The 25,316-nt window shown below is 42.4% G+C and overlaps 1 protein-coding gene across 1 annotated transcript in view; it reads left to right on the top strand.

The window, feature by feature from the left end:
• Positions 1 to 25,316, top strand: part of Ttc29 (tetratricopeptide repeat domain 29) — a 199,983-nt gene that overhangs the window by 15,798 nt on the left and 158,869 nt on the right. The window contains exons 5-6 of the mRNA XM_032887870.1: positions 16,042 to 16,265; positions 21,948 to 22,133. Coding sequence (XP_032743761.1) covers positions 16,042 to 16,265; positions 21,948 to 22,133 — 410 coding nt within the window. The remainder of the gene's footprint in view (positions 1 to 16,041; positions 16,266 to 21,947; positions 22,134 to 25,316) is intronic.

The raw sequence follows: 25,316 nt of genomic DNA, 5'->3' as shown, positions 1-25,316 counted from the left end.
TCTTTTAATCCTGAAAAAAATACCTGTCAGTTCTGTTTACAACCATGAATGAAAGTACAGAGGAATTCAGTTACTTGACCAAGGCTACGCAGGCATGGCACAGGAACTGACTGACCTTGGATCTTGTCATTCCAGTGGTGCTTCACACCTTTGCTCCCCCATGCCATCCTGACTCTGGAGTCCCGGCATCTTTACCAAGTCAGCATCCTTCTCATCCCCCATCTTAAGGGCACTGCCGCTCTTCCCCAGACTGTGCCTTGGTTCCTCTTTGTTGTTAAGTGGCTCAGTTCTCTCAGGTAAACGTGCCACTGTGCTGGAATCCCCTCCACCCTTTCCTTTTCCTCTCGGGGCTGGAGAGGGCTGTGTTGTTTCTCTGTGCAGCTTTGGTAGTGATGAGGAGCACAGCTCACAGGTGGGGTGAAGCAGTGACTGCCCACCACCTTTCTAGCACCCAGCATCCCCCCATCCTCTCTCATGCCTCGTGCACCAGATAAGCCTCTTTTCCTCCTTCATCCAGCCTTGGTTTACCTGTTTCTCTCTGTGTGAGGCATCCTTTGCCCTACTCTCACCCACACAGTAGAATTGCAAGCTCCTGTTGCTGCTCTCTGAGTAACTGTGGACCATCATAAACATGAGCTTTATTTCCCCAAGCATTAATATTTAATAAACTATAGATTGTGACCCATTAGAGAGTAGTGGTTATGACCCATTAGTTTGGGGATCACAGCCAGCATTTTAAAAATAAAAAGAGGGGATCATAAAATAGAAGAGAGAGCACTGTACTCAGTGAGGCTCAACAGTGGAGGTTGCCAGGCTTAGCAGAGCAGAGCACAGATTTCAGAGCAAGAACCTCTGTACTTGGTTTCCAGTTTTAGACTCACAAAGCACTGGCTGGCTTTGGATCACTTACTTCTAACCTCCGGTAACTCAGCCTACTCATCTGGAAAATGGGTTTAGTGACGGGAAGGCTGGGCTCAGAGTGCTTATAGGATTATGTCAATAGTGACAAACCAGTGCACTGAGCTTGCTTTCTATAAAACTAAAAAATACCAAGATGAGATTCCAAATTAGCACAGAGAAAGAAATATTACAATAAGTCAAGAAGAACAAGAATCGGCAGGATGGGACAGCCAGATAGATCATCAACCAAAAGTCATTTAACACTGATGCAAAATGACAACCTTCAAACACACACACACACACACACACACACACACACACACACACACACAGTCACATGCAGTCACACACTCATGCACACACAGTCACACACACACACACATACTCACACACTGACATATACACACATGCACACACACACACACACACACAGTCACATGCAGTCTCACACTGATGCACACACACAGTCACACACTCACACACACTGACACACACACAGACACACACATGCACACACACAGTCACATGCAGTCTCACACTCATGCACACACACAGTTACACACTCACACACACATGCACACACACAGACACACACACATGCACACACACAATCACATGCAGTCTCACACTCATGCACACATACACACTCACATACACATTTACACACATACACTCACATGCACATACCTATGTACCTACACATGTACTTACACACATGCACACACAAACTCATATATATATATATATATGCACATGTATATATGTATACACACATATGCACACACAGGTGCACATGTGCACACATGTAACCTTTCTGGACCCTCCCTACCCTCCCCTCATACATGGCCACACAAGTGGAATGGGAAGATACAGACTTGAAGAAAACAGTGGGTATTGTTCAAGCTAACAAACAGCTCCTAACACTGAAGTCCAAACTGTGTGTCCACAAAGTCACTCTACCAAGGGAGAGGCTTACGCATTGGAAGATACTGGTGATGAAATTACTATAAACCTATCATGCATAATGGACAAGGAGGTGATTAGAAACTGATTTAAGTGTCTGGAGTAACTTTTCAGTGCAGAGGGGTACTATAGCACATGCAGCGTTACCTATGTGTGCAAGACACCGATGTTAAGAAACAGTCTTCAAAATCTGCAAATACATCAATCGTCCCCAAGTCTTTCCCCAAACTGCAGTAGCTCTTACATTCAGTGTCAGGTTCTCACATGTGCTTTCTGATGCCCCACACACTTCCGAGCCCAGTTATTCGGTGCTACCGGTGTGTTGGCCTGCCCTGAGGTCGGTACCACGGCCGTCTTCGTGGGTACAGTTGTAGAGGTGGCCCCCTTTGTTCCGAATGCTTTCCTTGCATATCGCTATTTAGTACAGATTTTCAAATTATCTTGTCAAGAGTTAGGAAAATATCATTGGGTTTCAGTGAGGATTGCAGCAAATTTAAATGTTATTCTACAAGGGATGATATCATTAAAGTCTTGAGCCCTACACCAACGGGAACTGTGCTTTTCAGCAGAGTTAAGTGGGCGTAATGACAGCAACATTCCTCCATGTACCTGACTCAAGGCTTCTCCAGCCTACTGCAAAATGTGAAGGGTTTCTCCCCATGTGTGTTTAATAGAAACACATTGCCAACCAAAAGTTTCCTTATTTCTCCTTTTTTTTAGACATTATGGGCTCTTAACATTATTAAATAATTTTCTATTTTTTTTCCTGAGGTGATCATAAATTTTGCTGAGAGGATAATAAAGTTACTAGATTTTCTAATACTGGACTATATCCTTCAATTCTGGGGTAAAACCTACTTACATGATGTGGCTCTAATTTCCTCGCTCTCTCTGTGTCTCTCTGTGTCTCTGTGTCTCTGTCTCTCTCTGTCTCTCTGTCTCTCTCTGTCTCTCTGTCTCTCTCTGTCTCTGCCTCTCTCTCTCTCTCTTCTCTCTCTCTCTGTGTGTGTGTGTGTGTGTGCGCGCGCGTGTGCATTTTCATCTAAATCGTAGGGTTAACCTGTAATCTTTCTTTTCCTGCCCCACAATTTTATAGAAAACACTGGGAGGTTTAAATCGGATAATTGTATGCCAAGCGTTGCGAGCAGCATCTGTACATGAAAGGCTATGGCTGTTGCTGTAATTAGCGCTGGGTGGCTGCTGTGCTCAGCCGCATCCGCTTTTGTGCTCCTGCCTCATTCCTGATGAGGTTCGCAGCGACTTCTGTCTTTTATCTAAGCAGCTGTTTGTTTTGTGAGACCCCCCCTCCCTCTATTCTATTATCTTTCAGTTTACTCTTGATGTGTTCTCTTTTGCTCTGTCTCTGGGCTCATTTCATTGTGTCTGTTTCCTTAGATTTTGTTCTGTCACACCGAGTTGAGAGCCCCTTCCTCGCTCAGAACGGCTACTCTTTATTTTCACTCCTGTGGGAAGCTTCCTTCTGACCTGAGGATGCTAGCTTCGCAGGGATGTGATGTTTGGGCATCTTTAAAACCCCAAATATGTCAAGTGTCCATAAAGGGTTTCGCTTTGAAGCTGTGAATAAATTAGAGATTTATTTATGCATTTGCAGGTGCATGGTTTCTGTGTGTTTGCTTTCTGTTGCTTTCGTTCAGTGGAGATGAGGGTTTGAGGAGGGAACCTTTGCTCGGATGATACGCCGTGCATGATATCAGCTCATGAAATTTCCAGTGTAGCTGGAAATTTTTATAAAAGCAATCTTATATGTTTTAGAAACTCATGCATATTCTACATTAATTGGCTGGACAGTTGGCAGACATAGCTATTGGGATCCACTCGCCAGCTTGCTTAGTCTGCTACTCCCTCCACCCAGGTATGCGTTAGCCACGGAATTTTTCTTTTACTTTTTCTGTAAGTTTCTGAGAGTAAATTCATATCAATTTAACCCCATTGCCCTGTTGATTTTCTACATTTTGAGGCTGTGGCATCTGGTGCATTTTTCCCTACCTGCCCTATTTCTCAGCAATCAATCCATTCATAAACCTCTGAGCCTTCTGCTCTTCCTCTCGGTTTGTTGTTTCTCTGCTTGAACTCTGTTCTGTTCCTGTTGATCATGCTGCGGAGGCTTGGTGCCTGCTCTGTTAGCGTGCTCAGTGCTGGACAGAAACTGGAAAGAGGCGACCGACGAGCTCGCTCCCTGCCTGCTATCTGTTTTACGGAGGTTTTATTTTAGTTTTGAGTTCAGCATTGTTTTGTATTCTCAGAAATACCTCCTCCTTGTTTTACAACACTCTTGTTAATACAAAACTTAATTTTAAATATTGTTAGCCCTAACTAGCAATTTTCTAAGTATTCATGTTAGCCTCGATAAGGCCAACATGATGTCTAGGGCAAGTTATCTCCCCCAGATGCTGTCTCGGCAGAGCTCAGAATGATCAGGGTCTGTGGTTTTCATCATTGCTGTTTCCACTGCTTTCTGGAAGTTTGGTCCCTCATGCACGGGGTCTGAGGAGCGTTCACCTCTATCTCTGATACTCACTCATCTCTTTGTAAGGATAATCAACGAGCACAAAATAGGAAGGTTTTCTCCACGTGCCTTATAACTCTGTCCTTAAGTTTGACAGGGAAAATACACCCTGAACTTACTGTTCGTGTGGAAGAAGGATAAAGGATGCTAATGAAAGCTATGCATTGGTGAGGTAGAACTCAAAAATGAGATCCGCAGCTGCCCTTGAAAGATCGGATGTAGCATGTCTCTTTACTCAACTTAACATAGGTTGTTTTTTCTCATCCAAAAATATAAGACAACAGTGCTTCAATGAGCCTAACTTCATAAATGAACTCAATTTTTCAAAAGGAAAAGGAAGAAAGAAAGAAGGAACAATGGTATGGCCAGCAGAGTACCGGGGGAGAGGGGGACAGAGGGAGAGACAGCTGAGGGAGAGAAGAAGGTCTGAAGAGAGGAGGCCTTGTTTAGTTTTCATGACAAATGTCATCACCTCACTAGAAGAAATGTCATAATATGGAAAATCAAAACGCAAGTTTTTCTGTTTATTTTCATACTAACGAGCATGAATAATGTTTTGCTGTCATTTTTAAAAATTATGTAGTTTTCCTTTTGTGTTTTAAGGGTGTCACATTTCTCTTAAATACTTGTCAACCGAAGAGCCACATGTACACATTTCCTGTCATTATTTTAATGCCTTTTAAGTAATCTAAAGAAGTGTGCATTTGAGTGTGTGCATGACTGAGTGTGAGTGTGTGTGTGTCTGTGTGTGTGAGTGTGTGTGTGAGTGTGTGTGTCTGTGTGTGTGAGTGTGTGTGTGAGAGTGTGTGTGTGAGTGTGCGTGAGTGTGTGTTTAGAGGCAGAAACACAAGAACAGTTAGCAGGAAACCATCGGTGTGAAGAATCGACTGTTCTTCCTTTTAGGAAGAAGCCTCTTCCTGTAGTTGTTTTATGTGAAAGGTTTCAAAAAAAAATGTAGAAAAAGTTCTAATCAACTTCTGTACATTATGTAGAACTTCATTTTCTAAACTCTGCAAAAGAAAGTTTCATATTTAATGGGAAGTCATGAATTATTCCATTCATCATCTACTTCCTCCTTTCAAAGGCACGATCTGGATAAAAGGCGGGGTGAATAATTTCAAAAAATACAATACATTTTTAATGGGAAGGTGCAAACCACAGACTCTCACGACTCCCAGCAAGAGTGCAAGAAACGGAATTTTACTTGCAAAACTCAGGAACTCCGACACAGGCAAAGTGTGAGGCGTGCTCCCTGAAAACAGCCAGGCAGGACCCCGAAAACAAGGTTAGCGCAAGACCGCGTCTTTGTTGTAAGGCACAGGTGGTTCCCTGAGATTAACTCTCAGACTTTCGCTTCCCACTGTCATATTTCACTCACCATACACAGAAAACTGATTGTCTTATTTACAAAAATGAAAGCTTAAAGAAAGAAAGTGGGGTTTTTGTTTAGGGGTAGCTTTTTTTGAGAAAAACAATCTCAAAACTTACAATTTCAAAAATTGTGCAGGGCACAACAAATTACATTTAAAATATAGTAGCTACAATATTCTGTGGAGTTTTATGTTAACACAAATTATCATATTAATTTACGCAAAAGTATTCAGTTGCTGTAGCAGTGTTAATACTTTTGTGTGTTTGTAGTCATGATATATGCAATTAATTTTACTTCATATTCAATGTTTATCAGGACACAAATAATAAAATTATATTACCCACTCAGAGTTCTTTTTTTCTCACTAAAAGTCACTTTAAAAACTGTACTTCTTTATTGGCTTTCCAAGAGTTAAAAATGACAGCATCATTTGAACAAAAACAAACAAACCAAACAAAAACAAAATGCCATGCCTCTCTGTGGCTGCTCCTTTTACCCAAAGGTTTCATTCCCTGGAAAAATTCTTTTAAAATGGCACTCGGTGCACAGCTCTCTTCTCCTGGTCTTCCACAGATGCTGCTCTTTTGTGAGGGAGTCGGACCCTGACCCTCTCAGGAAGGTTTGGAAGTAGGTAGATTGCAAATAAATCTGGAAACGTATATAAGGGTTCTCTTCCAGTTTATATGAAACTTCCAGAGATTTTGTAAGTTTTGAGGTTTTATTTTTCAGCGAAGGTGTATGCTGCTAAAATTCTGCATGACAGCTTTTGTGGCTAACTAGTTCTCTGTGTGACAGCTTTGTGGCTAACTAGTTCTCTGTGTGACAGCTTTGTGGCTAACTAGTTCTCTGTGTGACAGATTTTGTGGCTAACTAGTTCTCTGTGTGACAGCTTTTGTGGCTAACTAGTTCCGTGCAGTGTTATCCTGCTAGGTGCATTGTTTGTTCATGCTCAACCGATGGCGACCACTGTGGTTCAAAGATTTGAGTGAATGAAATCATTTGAGTAAATCATTTTTAGCGTGATAAACAAATTTTTAAATGCCTTTAGATTATTAAGAGAACTATTTAAAGCCATTCGAAGTGCTGCTGTCCTGTGCTGCTTGCTGAATCAAATCCATTCTTCTGTGATACCCAGTAATCATGGTCAGCAAGACATTGTTGTTTATAAACAATCTCTGGTCTCACCAGAGTCACCACAATGAACGCCAAACACCAGCTCTATTGATGGAATGTGTGGCTTAACTTCGCTTCATGCTACAGAAATATTTTATGTATTCTAAAATGAATCTACCCGTCTTGAAATAAATTCTTGTTGGGAGGAATTTTTCGTTAACTAGGTCTTTAAATGTTGTATTATCCATCAAAAGGACTATATTAGTAATAGCCCACTTTATTACTGGTTTCTTAAAAAAAAATTAGAAAGAAAAAAGATGTGCTTGGGTTAAGTAGAATTTTTCAAATAATATTTTATATTTTGTACCTGTGCTGTGAAAATATTGAAACTTTATGCTTTCTACTTTATTAATAGATATGAATTTGTATTTTCCAAAAAATATACTTGCATGTGTAACACTTTTTCCAAAGATTCAAATCGGTAAACTTCTAACTGCTTAAAGAATTACATAGCAATTCTATTCACTGTCAATGTGGTAGATTTATTTATTTTTAAATTAGCAGGTTTAGCTAGATACCTAATTGAGTCTAAATTTAAACTGAAATGAAATATTCTATTAATGTCTATATTCTAATTGTAATATTTTATTTTCATTTTTAAAAGCTTACATAATAAATAATCACCACACTTATTTAGGTGGTGATTCTAAAGAGATTTTCAGAAAACACATAAATTAATACATGCTAGATGCTAATTATTTTAATCATTGTAAAGAGAATTTTACCCAAAATTATAGTGGCATGTCAAATATATAATGATAGAAGATACAGCATGATACTTAAACGTCTAAAACTATTTTTAAAACTTTATTTTAAATACATACCCATAAACTTCATAAAGAATAGAGCTTGTGATTATAATTTTGTCATTAAAATTCTTACCGCACAATTAGTCATAAATAAAATAACATGAAAAGTTCTTTATTGAAATGTATGTTTAAAAATATGCGCATTATTCTTCTCTTTTTGAAATGTCTAGAAGAATCAGTCATGTTAATCCTAATAAATAATTCAAATTATAATGACTAGTCATAATTAAAGAGAGTTTTAAATTTTATACCAAAATTCTGCTTTTCAAGATGTTAGCACGGAATAGCTAAACTTAACCGTACAGAAACTAAACTGCGTGGTGAACGTGTAATTAGCGGCTGTACAGATACGCTGCAACGCGGGTTCCCGAGAAACCGTCCCAGTTGGAAAGTGTTTGCCTTCTCCTATTAGGCATGGGTGCTTACTACCGAAACGGCGCCCCAATTCTCCCACACATGACAACTAAATGATCTGAAAACGTTGACCTAATGTGCTCCTCAATCAGCGTGCCTCCGAAGCAATGGGTGCTGGTCGCTGCTCTCGCAGACAGCTTTCTCCTTTGCTCTTGCCCGATGGGTCAGCTGGGTCCGTATATTATTTGGGTGCACATTGTTTGCATATCAATTAAAATAATAATCTGTGTTAAGATGAAGAACCAAGCCACCAGATTTGCATGATGTGACTGCAGTTTGCTGACTTTCCAGTAGATGCCCCCAGAGACCAGTCAACTTGCTGGAAGCCCTTCTTTATAAAAGAAAGGGTGTTTAGGCAGTTTGCTTCTTGGTTTGTTTGTTTGTTTGTTTTTTGTTTATGTTACAACTTTGTTTCTGACTAAATTATGAAGTATGTGGAAAATAAAATAAAAGCCCTTAAAAATGCAAAGCCCCCATTCATGTATTACTTCCCAGTATGTATTGACCATATCGGATGATTTTTTATCATCACCGTGACCAAGAATTGTTTAAAGCATTTAGATAATAAAGGCTGCCATTGTTCACTGAGATTCCATCTATATTTAAAGTAACATCATTCTAAGTGCTGAGAACTTTATTTTTATTTTCTCTCTTTCCTCTAGCTTTATGTAGAGAAATGTTTCCCAGGGTTTGTTGTTGTTGTTGTTGTTTAGCTTTGGGAGAAAAATTGCAAGAGTAAAAAAGTATTGAAACAGAGTCAGGGCACTGATGCGATTGTTATCAGTATTTGTATGCATGGAAACACATTGTTTCATTTTGAGCCTGTGTGATATCTCCCTACACTGAAAAGCAGAGGTAAGGATAGCGGTTCACTTTATTTCGTGGAAATTATATTAACTGAAGCTGTTTCAGTATTCATTAGCCAGTGTGCTTATCCCGCAGGTGATTCCAATAACATTTATCCCTCCAATATGAGTGTAAGACTGTTAAAACCGGCACAGATATCCCACTAGTGGCTTATAAATATTAACTTAATGGAATAAAAGTATTAGCCTGACTTTTGATGAGCTCTTACAGATCTTTCAAGTTTATCTCTGTCGAATTAAATAAAATTTTTATGATCTTGTTTTAAAGTATGTTTTTTTCTTATTGAACTGCGCTCAAGATCTCTGAATGTGAAGGTTCATTCTGACAGTGTGGCTCTAGCTCAGCCCATAAAGAATACAGTAAATTTATTCCCCACATATGTGGAGAGGTGTTAATACTTAGGTTTTTAAAGTCCATCTTTAGCTAACACACTCATGTGCACACACAGGAATAAGCAGACCGTGCCTGCCCGTCTCCTCCCTCTACCGGTTCTGTTTATAGAAGGGTGTGGTTTTCACCCATACTAAATGGTTGACAGTGTGCTTCCTTTATACCCTCAAATGAGACTCAGCTATCGAATCCATTTGTCCTAGAGGCTATATCACCTGCCTGCCCCTCATTTTAAGAAGAAGGATCATCTGGGAGGGTCTCAGAATGACTCTGGTCACTTTTCCTGGCCCAGTTGAACACAGATTAGTTCAGACAAAAGCAGTGTGATTCAAACAGGAAATTGCATCATAGTTGTCAAAATATAGCAAATTTTTAAATAAACAATGCAAAGAGAACACTGTAGGGAAGATGAAGAAGGGTAAAGTTGTCCATGTAACTGATGGCAATGTGGGGGAGTGGAAAGAACTATGAATCGGGAGGCAGAGAGAACTGTGTGTGAATCTCTGGTCTACCCCTTGCAAGCTTCTATGACTTTGGTCAACACAGATATTTTAGAGGATTTTTGATGCAAATTAAAATAGTTACCCAGATTACCATTGAGTGGTGCCTTTACATAGCAGTAGACCCCACGTAGGCAGAACTAGCTTACATCTGGTTTAAAACCTGTTCCCCATCTGCAGATCCCATCCTGGAATCTTAGGATTTCTATTGCTGTGAGGAAACCACATGACCAAAAGCAACTTAAATAAAAAGGGTCAACTTGGTCCTGCCTTCCACATCACAGCCCATCACTGAAGGCGGTGAGGGCAGGCGCTCAAACGGGAGGAAGTTGCGGAATCTGAAGGCAGGAGCTGATGCAGAGGCCACGGAGGGATGCTGCTTACTGGCTTCCTCTCCACAGCTTGCTTAGCCTGTTTTTCAAGAATGCCCAGGGGTGGCATCACCCACAATGGGCTGGGCTCTCCTACATCAATCACTAATTAAGAAAACGCCCTACAGGCTTGCCTGCAGACCAGTCTCACAGAGGCCTTTGCTCAGCTGACGCTCCCCGTCTTGGATGACCCCGTCTTGGATGACCCTCTAGTTTTTGTTGATGTAACTGGTCTGTCACAGAAGCCTCATGTGCCTCCGGTGATCACTTCCTGGAGCACATTTTATAGGTGGTTGGTGCGGTCATGAATGGCCTCACATTTTTTACATACCACTTGTGCTCTGTGAGCACTGCCCTCAAATTCCATAATGTGAAATCCTTCATGAGATTTCCCAGAATTTTCCTTTCCCCTTTGTGTAAATTTTTCTTCTGATGCCTAAAAGAATATTTTAGTTTAGACCAATATTCATAAATGTTTTTGGTGTGTCACTAAAATTGAGGAGGAAAGCAATCACATCCCAAGGAAAAAGGATTAAAACAATGATAAAATACTATTCTCTTTATATTTAAAAAAAATAAACATTTTAGCAAAGCAAGTGAACGTTGGCTATGGTTCTCTATTAAGAAACTAAATTTGAAGAGTTCAAATATACTGGCAAAAAAAAAAAAATGCTGTACCTTTTTACTTCCAGAAAACCAAGGCATGTCAATAAATAAGGATTTGGGGCAGGTAAATAATTTACATCAACTGTGAAGGTCTGAGTAGGAACCTATTGAGTAAACTGGTGTCACTGATTTTTCTTTATCCTGGGTATTAATAACAAGGCTAGTTTTATGATATGTATGTTTACACGTGAACATATGTGCAAAATCGAAATAGCAGCATAGATACATACTGAAACACTGCCCGTCAGAGCATCTTTGGGAAGAGTGGCATTTAAGCATCCACTAGATATTTTTGAAATGGACGTTAGTTGTAGTTTGTGAATGTTTGGAAGCTGAACACTGTCTCAAACGTAATCTCAGTCCGGCCTTCTGATGCACCTTCAGGACTTGGGGCCTTAGGGAGCAGCAACTGATCTTGATTAAATTAGGCGGAAGTGGCCTTATTGGAAGGATATTTGGTAACTAATTAGGTGGAAATTAGGAGAGAACCTGGTCCAGGAGGAAAGGCCAAGTCATAGGGCCCTTAACAGACAGACGGTGGACAGCAAGAATAGCCAACAGTGTTCCTAAGAAGCTACTGCCTCACTGACGGAGCCCTAGTCCTGCTTACATCCTGGTTCCCAGACAGTGTCTGTGGGTCAGCACTTTACCTCAGTACTCATCCTTTTACTAAAGGGCCCTGATAAAATTGCTAACACTCCTGCTCCACAGACATCTTATCCCCAATGGGATGGTTATCTCACTACTCTAGAATGCTGACAGCTGTGGAGGGGAGGTCACCGCCAGCAAATGAGCCTCTTCCACTTCTCAGGGCCAACAAAGAAGGCCCAGGATGCTTGTCTGCATTTGTCCTTTGTCTCTCTCCTGACCTCACAGGATTGGTTCTCCCAGATGTTCCGCCTAGGCTCTCCCAGATGCCAGCCACTATTTAAACACTATTTAAAGCCAGCATTTCACTAAGCTTGACCCAGGTCTTCTCACTCACATGGTGAGAGCCACCAACACACAAAGGCGACATCTCTTATTTCAAGAAAGGTTGGAGTTCCAGCCTCTGTCCTCTGAGGTCTCTCTAATCCTGTCTTCTGGGCTGCCAATCATACATACCCTCAGATTTCCCAAACTCCAGTTAATAATTTTTAAAGTCTGTTCGACCATTTGTTTCCCTTCTTTAGAATATGACCCATTGTCAACCTGCTTCACCAAATCACCTACATGCTAACAAGTAAATACCTTTTGGAGCCGACAGTTTCCCCCACCTCCTCTACCCTGGTTCCAGACCCACAGCCTTTCTAATGCGTGGCCAGCAGAGCCCTCTATCTCCCCTTGGAACTCTAGGCTTGACCTCCTCCGTCCCTTCTCTTGGACCAGGTGTGAAGTTCAGCGTCTCGAACTCGAAGTCTTTACTTTTTTATAACCTCATTCTACTTCCCACCCTCAGCCTCAATCCTCCCCAGTGTTAAAGGCTAGCCTTGTGGCTCAGATAAAGCCAGACCAACGTTGTGATCTTTGTCTGATAACTCAAAATTCAAAAGCCTCTTCCCCTCACTCTGCTCCTATAACGAAAAATAAAAATGAACAACAGTGAAAACATTGCACGCGCTGTGGGAGCCATAGGGAAGTGGAATTACTGGATCCCTCGAATGGAAAGGTTTTGAACGTCTTGTCTTTCGATGTCGTATATCTGATGTAGCAAGATGACAACCAAAGGCAGCCTTGGCTTGCATCCTCCTTGCAGCATAGCAGGGTGGCTTTTGACACAGTTCTGACCAGTGAGGCATAAATGGGGGCGGGGGGAGCTGCTATTTATAGGAATGGTTTTGTGTCCCCACAGAAAAGGAAAGGCCGCCATGCCGCAGACAGTCTCCTTTCTTCTCGTCTTAAGAGTGGTTTGTGGCAGCCTGATTGATAGACAACAGCAGGGCACACAGTACCAGACAACCCCAGAGATATTAGTCTTGACTCCACCAGGCCACCCAACCAGACCTGCTCTCCGCCATTAGCAAAAATCTAGAAGCTTTGATTCTCTGATACTGGAAGGGAAACCCTCTTACTGAATGAACACCTGAGCTACGTGGTCCTGCAGAGGTGGTCATTTTAATGCACTTGGCCGAGCTTCACCATCAGCTCTGCAGATGAGCTGGCCTGAGCTAGCCTGAGCTCGCCAGTGCAGCTGTGTCTCCTGTCTGTCCTCATGAGCAGCCTTTCTGCATACAAACCTTGCTGCTGCTTGAAATTATGGTGGCAGGAATTGTGGCCCTCTTTGTCCAAAACCTTCAGTATGGCACACAGAGCACGGGGATGTTACCGTGCTCCTCATACTGTCCTAGGTCCTTGAGAAATTAAAGGGCCAGCCATCTTCTGCTTAGAACCTCCTGACAGTTGGCTGTTTCCTCATGTCCTCTGCTCAGAGAGGTGGGCAAGGAGGTTGTCGGCCTCCTACCTTCACGAATCCCACAAGAGAAGGCTACAGTCCCCCCTAACCCCTGATTCTTCTGGACGTTATAGGAAGTCAGGCTCCATTTCCAGCTTGCCTAGTATTTGGCGGTGGGGGTGGGGGGATGGGGCTCATTCACAGTCTCGCTCCTGACCCTTCCATTCTGTGCCCTTCTCACTGGATCAGAGGATGCGGCAGGAAGCAGAAATCATGCATTAGTCTTCTCTTTCAATCTCCTAGAATCACATAATGGCTCTTGGTTTGTTTGTTTCTTTGTTTGTTTGTTTTGTTTTGGTGTAGGAAGATGGTTTCTTTACTCCCTATCAGTGATCTCTGTAACAATCTGGTTGTCTGGTGGGAGAGGGCTGAAATTCAAGTTCATGTAGGATGATCCTTCCAGACACTTCTCAAATACAGTCATGTGAATGGGGGGCAGAGGGACCTGGGGATGAAATGTGTGCCTAGCAGGCTCAAAGACCCCGAGTTCCACCCCCAACATCACAATAATAACTATCCACAGTGCGTCCGGTTAATATAGCCGCATCCGCCTCCTCAGCAGCTAGCTCTGTTGCTGTTGGCCTTAGCAATCTCTCAGTCTCACCACGCCACCATGTTTCCCTCTTACCTAAGCAGGAGATGTTCTTGGTAGGTGGGGCCTGCACTATTGTGTTGGGATTTGATTTAGCTCAGTGGTAGAGCACTTGCCTAGCAAGCACAAGGCCCTTGGTTAGGTCCCCAGCTCTAGAGGTGGGAAAAAAACAGACAAAATCAAACCTCCACTAGTAAATCCCGATGCATAGCTAGATGGTGAAAACCAACTACCACAGGGCTGGTATTTCCCAGAGTTTGCACACCCTTCATCTCACGTGTTCCTAGAGAAGTCCTGTAATGTGCTTAGGACTGGTGCTAATACAGGCTTTTACCCAGGGAAAGGAGTGGAACTCAGGGATGTCAGGGGAAGGATATTGGAGTATGTCCCACTCCACCTCAGGACTCCTGATTCTGAGTGATCAGACAGATTCCACTGACCCTCAAGTCTATATTGCCCCATCAGGTCAATTGTCCTAAACACTGAACTGTCTCCTTTTAAGGAAAGAACATATGTAATTAACATGAAACTCTATCTTTCAGCACCTAAATTGTTCTTTTGGTAAAACAGTGACTACCCCATAGTTGTTCTCCACAAGCATGTAGATTTCTTTCTTTCCATTTGTGTGTGTATGTGTGTTTGTTGTTTATTGTTTGTTTGTTTGTTTTCGCACAGGATCTTTCTACAAAACTCTGGCTGGCCTGGAACGCAGCATTGTAGACCAGGCTGGCCTCAAACTCACAGAGGTCTGCTTGCCTCTGCCTCCTGAGCACTGGGATTAAAGACGGGTGCCACCACGCCTGCCAGCACATTAATTCTTAAGTGAAGACTGTCAATCATTGTTTGTTATGTGTCTGCATAGGTGTCGTTTCCTTTGGCAGGCATGCAGATTTCATGAGGGCACTGAATCTATTTGGCCTAGAACAATACATCCCCGGGGGCAGGAGGGGCTAAGGAGATGGCTCAGAGGTTATATGCCAAGGAGTATACCCACCGGCCCTTACTGCCTTTAACTCAGAGTCTCCAGAGCAAACTGGCTAGTAAAACTGTCTGTATCTATAAGACCTGGGTCAGACTTAGAGACCCTTCCCCCAAGAACCGGGCTCAAAGGTGATCATAATGGACTCGCATCACCCGGAGGCCTCCACCTGCAGGCATACACACATGCATTTGTACCTGCACACATATGCACCAGACACATATGATATGCACACAACACACAGAAGAGAATGGGAAAAGTAGATATTCATCATGAGAAAGCCAGGATGGATTTGTGGAATAAACCAGAGAGTCATCTGTTGCTTTATCCCTGCAATAAAGTATGACTTAGGAGGTTTTTATTTGATTTTGTCTTTTGAGGCAGGCTCAGACTATGTAGCCCAGGCTGAACTCAAATGAACAATCCTCCTGTCTCAGCTTTCCAAGTTTCCAAATTCACTAGGAAGTGAATTTCTATCTGTTTATCTACTTACTTGATAATTGAATTATCAAACCATTCACTTGATCTTACCTGTACATAGTTATGTATATATCTGCTATGGTATTTCAGGAATTGTTTAAAACGTTAAATACAGAAACACGATTGACTGAAGACGGTCAAATTCTAATGATAAATTGTAAAACTATGTAACAGAGAAATTAAAGGTTTTTAAATATTTAGTAACAAGTCTTTTTTTTCCTCTTGGTCTTCTGACTTGGTTGGCAGGTGTGTTTGGTCTGCTGATAGTTTGGGTGGTTGGTTTGAGCAACGGTGGGTGTAAGTGGGTATAGGTGGGGGAAGAAGGGAGGAAGTGTGTGCATATGTATGTGAGTATGAAAAACCTTTGAATAGTTAAGTAACATATTTGTCCTTTCCAGAGGTGTGGTTACATTAACATAACAATGTTAGGTAAACTCCCAGCATCCTTCTTAAACGGAAGTGGCTTGGTTTGCTGCAAAGATCTCTTGATAGTTTTCATGCTCTCGCTGAGGAAGATGAGTAAGAAAGCCTGCTTAGACTTCAGGATTTTAGAGAATGGGAACCTCTCTCTGGTCTAAAATGGCTGGTGTTTTGCTTGTGTTCCCAGCCACAGGAACTCATACAAGAAGAGCATCTGCGTGGACATGCTGCGAGATGGCTTCCACAAGTCCTTCACCGAGCTCTTCGGTTTGATGGAACAGTGGGACAAGCTTCGGGAAGCTGCGCAGGCGCGGTCCCTCTTCTGGCTGCAGAGGCCTCTGGAGGACCAGCCAGACAAGTTGGACAATTTCTACCACTACCTGACCAATGCCGAGTCTGCGGAAAGGAAAGGTAGGCGCTGGGATGCGGGGAGGCACCCCAGGGAAGATTCTAAAATGTTACCCTATGAATTTGATACATTAAGACAAATTGCACGATTCAACCTGGTCCACTGAGTAGCTTTAAAGACTAAAGGACCAGCTCCAAAGACATTCTGCAGATATCATTGCAAGTCTGGGAAGATAGAGTGTTCTACCAAACATCTCCAGAAGTTTCCAACAGGTATAAGCCTTTCCTATCATCAAGAACACATCCTGATATGTCTCTGCATTGTATGAATATTGGTGTGTTCTCAAAGCACTGTTATGTGAGAACCACACAGATTCAGTTTGGTTTAGCATGTATGTAATGAACTTTGAAAGTTTTGTCATGAGATCCTATTGACTTGGATCAGGAAATGATAGTATTTAAGACATGAAAAGCTTGTAATTTCTAGGGTGTTATTAAAGCCATAATCCCAGCACTTGGGACATAGAGACAGCTTACTATGAGTTTGGGGCTAGCCTCAACTACATTGTGAGATACTATTTTACAAGAAAGGGTAAAATAATATGCAATCCACAACTGTGGTTTCAAAAGTTAATTTCCTATATTTCACAAAATAATTTAAGGCATTCTTTTGCCATGTTTTAACACTTTTTAAAATAAAGTTGGTATTTTTTGTTTAAAGTATTATGTACTTAATACTTTAAAGTATTAAAAAATCAAGTATTAAGAAAATCTCAGATAAAATTGCATGGACTTAGCCATTTAACATTTTTAGGTCTGTATTAGGCATTTGTTGTTTTCATTAGAAAAGAGAAAAACAATTCTAAAATTTTGTATTCCAAATTTTCCTGCATCCTTCTGATTGAACACACAAGAAGATAGATAAAGAAAGACAAGAAAGGCCAGTTCTCTATGTGGCAGCATGATCTTTTACTCGGGGCCTTTCCATGGTCAGTAGACGACGCTTCCTGTCCGTGCTTGCTTCTGTGGTTGTGAAGACAGGTACACAGGCAGAGGGGCCAGCCAAAGTCCTGGCCCTCATAGCAAGCTCAGTGCCAAAAAACTGTAAGATAAGGGCATAATGTGAACACAAAACCCAAGGTACGAGGGGTCTTCTAGAGCATGGGAAGCATTCTAACTGCAGAATTCACATGAAATGCAGTCTTTTGATGAATTTTCAAAATACAATTTAAACATGAGAAATTGACTATTATAAAAAAAATATATGCCATGTTATTACAAAACAAACAAAAGCCAAGTTCCAAACTCTACTTCCAGAGCAAACTCCTGAATTGATACTTACACTGGGAATAGAACTAGCCAAGATAAGCTTTGCCCCTGTTTATTTTATAAGGTTCAATTTCATTATCAGTTTAAATTGGGGGCATTCATTTGAGCAGCATAAATGCGAGCCAAGTGCCTGACGTGCTGTGACGTGTCAGTGCTGCTTCGTCTGTCATAAAGCACCTGTGGGATGATGAGTCACAGATGCTCAAGTTAAAGGAAATGAACACACAGAAGACCAGGTCCCAGTGAGTTCCTGTTCAAGTGGCATTGTGTGCTTTATTGTGCATGTCTGAGAAATAAAGTCATACTTATTAAATAGGACAAAATTACCTTTGCTCAAAATAGCTCACCCAGAGGGTTATCTCCAATGAGGTGCCATGGCTTTTGCCTTAAAGAAATATAGAAAATTAGAATTATTGCCCAAAGTATAATCAGTTTTTAGAACATTGTACATTATTTTTCTCCCTTCACACCTGAAATTTATCAGAGGAAAACTGAGATCTGAATAAAAATTACTCCAGAAAATGGCTAGAATGAATCCTAACTCTGAAAACACCCGTGTATGTTTTAAGGAATGTATCTGTGCATCTAGAATGCAAAGTTCTGTTAGGAGTGTTTCAAGGTCCACAGTGTGTGGTCTCAGGTTGTGAAAAGGTGATGCTGAAATAATATGTCTCTAAGAGTCCTCACTACTTCTTCATTCACCCATCCACCCACCCAACCATCCATCCATCCATCCATCCATCTTTCTATTTATCCACCCACCCACCCATCCATCCATCCATCCATCCATCCATCCATCCATCTTTCTATTTATCCACCCACCCACCCATCCACCCACCCATCCATCCATCCATCTATCCATCCACCCATCCACCCATCCATCCGTTCATCCACACATCCATCCATCTTTCCATTTATTCATCTACCCACCCATCCATCCACCAATCCATCCATCTATTCATCATCCATCCATCCATCCATCCACCTATCCATCCACCCACCCACCCATCCACCCACCCATCCATCCATCCATCTATCCATCCACCCATCCATCCATCCATTCATCTATCCATCCATCCATCCATCCATCCATCCATCCATCCATCCATCCATCCATCCATCTATCCATCCACCCATCCATCCATCCATCCATCCATCCATCCATCCATCCATCCATCCATCCACCCACCCATCCATCCATCCACCCACCCATCCATCCATCCATCCATGGAGGGCCATGGTGAAGCGCATTTCATCCAAGCTGTGGCAGTATCAGCATCATCCACATCAGTGCTGCCTCATCTGTGGCATGAGCAGTAGTCGTCTGAACTACTTCAGCCTCAGCAGATGTGCACAGCAGTAACATTAGCATTATTTAAATCACCAACACCACTCGCTGCTTTATACCAAACTTGTTTTAAAGCAGCCGAGTTCCTCCTTTCGGGGTCATCTTCCCTAGGTCACCTGTCTTAGACATATCTCACAGTCCCCACTGTGAGTCCTTTCCTTGCCACCTGGAATGTTATTCTTAGCGTCTTGAGGGAAAACTAGCACTACTGGTGACAACAAGCTGAAGGTCGAGGTAATTCTAAAGTCTCTACACCCCTTACACTTGACTGGTAAATTGTGGATGAGCACTGCGTAGCTATTCTGTCTTCTGGCAACCGTCATTTATACACACAAAACCTGTGGGACCCAAGTGGACGCTCACACAATGTAAGTTTAATGCAAAGTAGAAAAATGGGGAGACATCATCCAGTAAAGTAAGTTTGGAGGACTCTGGTTGATTAGCTCTGGGCTTATGCATCCTGATTCCGCAGCACTTAGCCGAGCATTTTAAACACCTTTGTTATCGCGCTGCTTCACTAAGTGGAGAAAATTAGCAAGAGTATTTCTCAAACTTACTTTAGCAGAGAATCCCCTCTTTAGGCTAGAAGTCATAGTGTCTGAATAACAAACCCACGGTGATCTTTCATCTTCCCATGATGCCTCCTGGTGACTCACTCGAGGAGAACAGGCTACTTAGACTGTGAAGGATACTAATGTGGTTAAAGAAAAATAGCTCAGCTTATAGGCAGTCTTTAAATACATAATCCTGGGAACCTACATAATTGCAACTCATTCCGTTAAAAAATACTCTGTATATATAATGATGACAATATATTAAATTACAGTTCAATTTACTAAAAAACAAAAGTATTTACACACGCATTGGCAAAAATAGAAAGTTGACATATCTTACCCACTAGAGTCTGTAAATAGAAACTCTAATCAGTAAAAATGAAACATTTGATAAACTAGACTTTACTAGTCTATGCACATGAGGCGAGAAGTTTCTGCAGGAAGTTTCTGTTAAGAAGAAAAGCGTGGTTTTTAGAAGCGTCTTGATTGAAGAGCTGAGAAAATGGCTCTGTGGACAGTTCTTGCCCCAAGCCAGAATTAAGGTCTAGGTTAAGATTCCCAGCATCACCAGTCTATTTGAACTCTTCAAATTTCTGTTTCTTAATAGAGAACGGTAGCCAAAGTTCACTGGCTAGTTTTATGTCAACTTGACAGAAGCTAGAGTTATCTGAAAAGAGGAAATCTTAATGAGAAAATAACTTCATAAGATCTAGCTATAAAGCATTTTCATAATTAATTATTGATGGGGGAGGGAGGGCTCAGTCTATTGTGGGTGGTTCCATCCCTAGGCTGCTGGTCCTGGATTCTATAAGAAAGCAGGCCCAGCAAGCCATGATGAGCAAACCAGTAAGCAGCACCCCTTCATGACTTGTGCACCAGCTCCTGCCTCCAGCCTCCTGCCCTGTTTGATTTCCTGTCTTGACCTCCTTCAGTGATGAACTATGAGGTGGAAGTGTGACCAAGTAATCCTTTCCTCGCCAGCTACGTTTTGGTCATTATGTTTTGTTGCGGCAATAGAAACCCTGACTAAGATACCGAGTATGGCTGAACGTCGCTGTAATACCAGTGCTAGGTGGGGGCAGAGGATCACGGTGAATGGCCAGCCATCCTAGGCAGAGCAAAGCAGGCAAACCTAACTCCAGCTTCAGAGAGAGATCTAACTTCAAGGAAATAAGGTAGCAAGCAACTGAGGAAGACGCCTCTTCTGGCCTCTGCAAACATGCACATGAATGCACACACACACACCCCACTCTACTCACACATGTACACACAAAGAAATGATTCTGAAAGAACGAAGTGACTTATCTACAGCTTTTGGCTGCAACCTTTTGTATGTTCAGGATAGTTCTTCTGGGATTTCTTATTTAACTTCATCCAGCATACTAACAGACAATATTACCCACAATCATGCTCATTTTAGGAGCTGACCCCACTAGTGATAGTGAGAAGTTGGTATCAGTGACCTCTGTTCATAACGATTCGTTTAAGTGCGATTTAGTCCCAAATGCAGTAACTTATTCCTGTGATGTCAGGTCGTGGTGGGCAGAGGAGGAAGAGGACCACGTTTGAGGCTCGGGTAGGACATTTGATTTACAGGATGTGCGCAGTTTGTTACCACAAGACATCTTTGCTCAAGTTCACTATGGCGGCATCATTCACAAAAGAGCATCACAGTTTAGTAGCACACTCTTGGGGTGACATATCTATGTACAAAGCACAGAGATCACGTAACAAATTACCAAGTTTGGGTGAAAAGAGTGGCTAGTTTGTACACATTCTCAACACAAAAAAATCCCCAAACAGAAGCATTGCAGCCTCCCACTTTAGCATCACTTCACACTTCCATTTCTAGAAACATTGGTAGGAAATGGATGAAGCTTGCTGTCATCCTGACCTAGGTCTCCTGTACACATCAGCCACATTGTATCCTTTTGGGGTAAAGATATCTTAGGGCTTCCAGCTCCTGTTTTCTCTTTCATTTGCTTGAGTTTTTGTCATGGTTTAGAAACATTGATCTCACCAGGTTTTAGTGACACATGCCTTTAAACCCATCTCTGGGATGTGGAATAGTCCCTCCCCTCCCTCCCCTCTCTCAGTGACTATTCTCCCCTTCCAGGAGAAAGGGAACCTCGCTAACAGATACTCTCCATTGTATAAAGAAGTCATATTTCAACCAACTATGCCTCAGTTTCTAGTGTGTCTGCAGTTTTTGGAAAGATGTTTGTTGCCTGTCTTATGCCCATATCCTTTGATTAATTATTTTAATAGTTAAAATAAATGGCGTTTTGCATTAGGTTTCATTTTCAAGACAGTTGGCCATGTATTTAAGAAAAATATAGGAGGTTGGGGATTTAGCTCAGTGGTAGAGCGCTTGCCTAGCAAGCGCAAGGCCCTGGGTTCGGTCCCCGGCTCCAAAAAAAAAAAAAGGAAGAAAAATATAGAAGCAATCTGCAGTATCCTGTTCACGTGTCCTAAGCCGTGTCTCTGATGCACTGTTTTCTCTTCTTTGTAAAGGGTACTATGAAGAGGTGTATAACAACCTGTATGCACTGGCCTGTTATTTCGATAACTCTGAGGACAAGTGGGTGAGGAATCACTTCTACGAACGGTGTTTCAAAATTGCTCAGCTGATCAAAGTTGACGGTGGGAGGAAAGAAGCGGAGGCAGAGGCCCACATGGGTCTTCTTTACGAGGAAGAGGGTGAGTCGGCCTTCTCTGGGGATGTTTTGGGGGCTCCCAAGGCCAAACCAAGATGAAAGTTAAGAAAAGGACCTGTATATAAGGAGGTATTACTGCAGTCAAAAGGCAAAAGTGAGTGGCCAGAGTCCGTTTCAGTGTTCGGTGATGAATCCTCTCCACACAAGTCTTTGCTGGCCCAGCAGGAGCAGTGGCCGGAACAGCCAGCTAGCTTCCTTAATCATGCCCACACATCCTCTGCCGCCTTTCTCAGGTCACGTGCTACATCCTGTTTCTATTTGTGGTGTGTTGTTGTTGTTGTTGTTGTTGTTGTTGTTGCTGCTGCTGTTGATGTTGCTGTTTTCAAACCAGCCCTTTATCTATTTTGTGATAGAATTTTCACTTACAGAACTGTTTGGAAAAAAAAACTCCCTCTGTGAGTTTCCTAGTGCTCCTCCTCCTCTCCCTCCTCCTCCCCCTCCTCCTCCTCAGATGAAAAGATAAAAACCTCACAAATCAGGTTTCACCTCCCTTTGTGAGTTTCCTAGTGCTCCTCCTCCTCCTCAGGTGAGAAGATAAAAACAGCACATATCAGACTCCGCCCTGCTGTGGTTTTACAATAATTGCTGAAGGAAATGCTTCTTTAAACAAAACTTTGTATTTAATGTTATAATAAGATAACCCCAAGTCAAACACAAACAGCAGAATGGTCAAGAACATTTATTATGATGACTGATTAAGGGTTTCACAGGGCAAGTGAGGGAATTTATAAAAGGGTGTGTGCAGAGAAAATGCAAAAGGTATGTAAGGGAAAATGAAAATATTTTATGAACCTGCTATTTCAACACTCTGGTTCTTTGGGACAGTGGTCAAATTGATATATGTATAATGGCCACTGTCTGATGACCACTGTGTGATGGTCATTGTGTGATGAACATTGTGATAATTAGTGTGTGATTGTGATTGTTGATTGTTGATACATACATGTATATTTATTATATATAATATATATTTGATACATATAAACTGCGTTGCATCCACATCAGTATTGGTCAGGCTCTGGCACAGCCTCTCAGGGAATGCTAGGGCACTGAGGTGGGAGTGGGTGGCTGGGTGGGGGAGCACCCTCATAGAAGCAGGAAGGATGGGGGAGGTGATAGGGGATTTAACTGAGAAGGGGGGATAGCATTCCAAATGTAAATAAATATTAGTTTCTGTGATCTGGAAAGCTAAGTTGGATGTATCCTAAGGCATGACAGACACTACAGTGTGATTAGGGTCATGTAGTACAAACAGCCCAGCAAATCTGGACAATGTCAGCTTGTGGTGAGAGATCCTGCGGATTGTATTTAAGGGACGCATGATGAAGCGGAGAAGTATTGACAGGACTTGGATATTGCTAGCATTTAGACATGTATGGATGAGAGTGCCATGCTCTGAAAGAGGAGCCATGGCTACAGGAGGAGCAGAAGGGACAACTGCTCTGAGTGGGAATCTCAGCTGAAAGCAGAGGCAGAAGTGTTAGCCCTCAGAGTCTGAAGGTGAGCCTCTGTACAGTCAGACACGGAAAGTTATGCCTTTCAAGTCCACCTGAGATGCCAACTGTGGGAAGAAGGGGTGTGGCTAAGAAGCTGCCCTGATGATGATGTAGCTCAGGAGGAGACAGCGGTATTAAAGGGAATGAATTGCTCTATTCCATTACTATTACAGTTCATAATATCTCAAAACTAGAGGGCTAGTTAAATAAGCAACTCTGCCACAGACTACAATGTGGTCATGAACTTGCAACTGAGCACAATCCATTCAATAATCAAAGTATCAGCACATTTATCAAATACTGGTCTAGAGTCTTGTGCCCAGGGCAGGACAGGGAAGAGATCAAGTCCAGGTAATCTTGAAGCCCAAATGTTTCTACGTCTACGGTCCAGTGTATAGAGTAAATTCAATCATTCACTGACCAACCTCCAGCCTGTTGTCTTGCTGCATAGCTCTGTGCCCATACTCCCTCCTCCCGGATTTCAGAATCTCTGAGCGAGTTTTGTTCACCAGGTGTATGCATCACGAACATTACTGTTTTATTTGTTTATTCATTCACTCATATCACAACTCTCAGCCCTATATGAAGCAGCCACAGCACTGTGCTTGGTCATCTCATTGGTGACAGACGTTGAGGCTGTGCCAAGATGAGTGCAGGGCATGTGATCCCAGTGGAGCTGCTGCAAGGTAACATTTTCAGCTCTCTGGATTGCTCACACTCAGAAATGTCAACCTATGTCACCGTAAAACGTACCTGTGTCTGTAGAAAAGTTAATGTTTGTCTTTGAAATATTTTAAGGTCTTTGCCTTTGAAGCCATGCTCAAGTTGGAGTCTGTTGGTTTGTTTCAGAACTGCCTTTTCTCAGAACTAAAATTATGGGATCTGTGCCCTCGAACACTGCCTGAGCACCAGAACCATTTTATTTGTAGCAAGACCAGTAAGCCAGCCTTGGTGCTAATTCTAGAGACTGCGAGCTTATTGACAGAGAGAACTATCTGCAGCTCCTGCAGCCTGGGGTAGAATTTTCACCAGAAAAGCAAACTCACATAGTGTCGATGCACACAGCTAGGATGGAGGGGCTCACCCGTGTAGGATTCCTTCTACTCATCTGATCTGATTGGTCCCGACAGGCAAATGGAGGCCCCACAGCAACATCTAGGCAGCAGCTGGGCTCCGGGGCAGGTGGTAGCCTCCTGATTCCATGGGTGCCCCCATTCAGGTTTAAAGAGGAAGCTAGCCGGCAGATGGCAATGGGAGGGTTGTTAGGGCCCAACCAAGCAGGCTATGGTTCAGGGCAGGGCTCCAGCTCCCTCGGGGAACCATAGAGCAAATGAGGAACAAAAGCAGATGCCATTGTTAGAGACTGGGCACACGGTTGCAGTGAGGGGTAATATGTAGCCCAAAGGCACAAATGGGACCAGTTCTTACCTAGAGCCTCTTGGCCAAGTCAAGCAAAGAGCCTCAAGTCTCCACTCTGCTGAGGATGGCTGAAGTGTGCCCTGGCTCCCATTGGCTCAAGGGCAGGCAAGCTCATTGTTCAGTGCAAGTATTTGCAGAGGTATGGCATTATTGGTCAACATGGAGGAATCAGGTACTGACTAATTCTTATAGCAAGTCGCCAGCCACATCTTCTTTTAGAAGCATGAACTTATTTATAAGAATCTTTTCAT

The sequence above is a fragment of the Rattus rattus genome, chromosome 17, assembly GCF_011064425.1.
Source record: "Rattus rattus isolate New Zealand chromosome 17, Rrattus_CSIRO_v1, whole genome shotgun sequence".
NCBI classification, from domain to species: Eukaryota; Metazoa; Chordata; class Mammalia; order Rodentia; family Muridae; genus Rattus; species Rattus rattus.
This window is presented reverse-complemented; position numbering and strand designations above follow the sequence as displayed.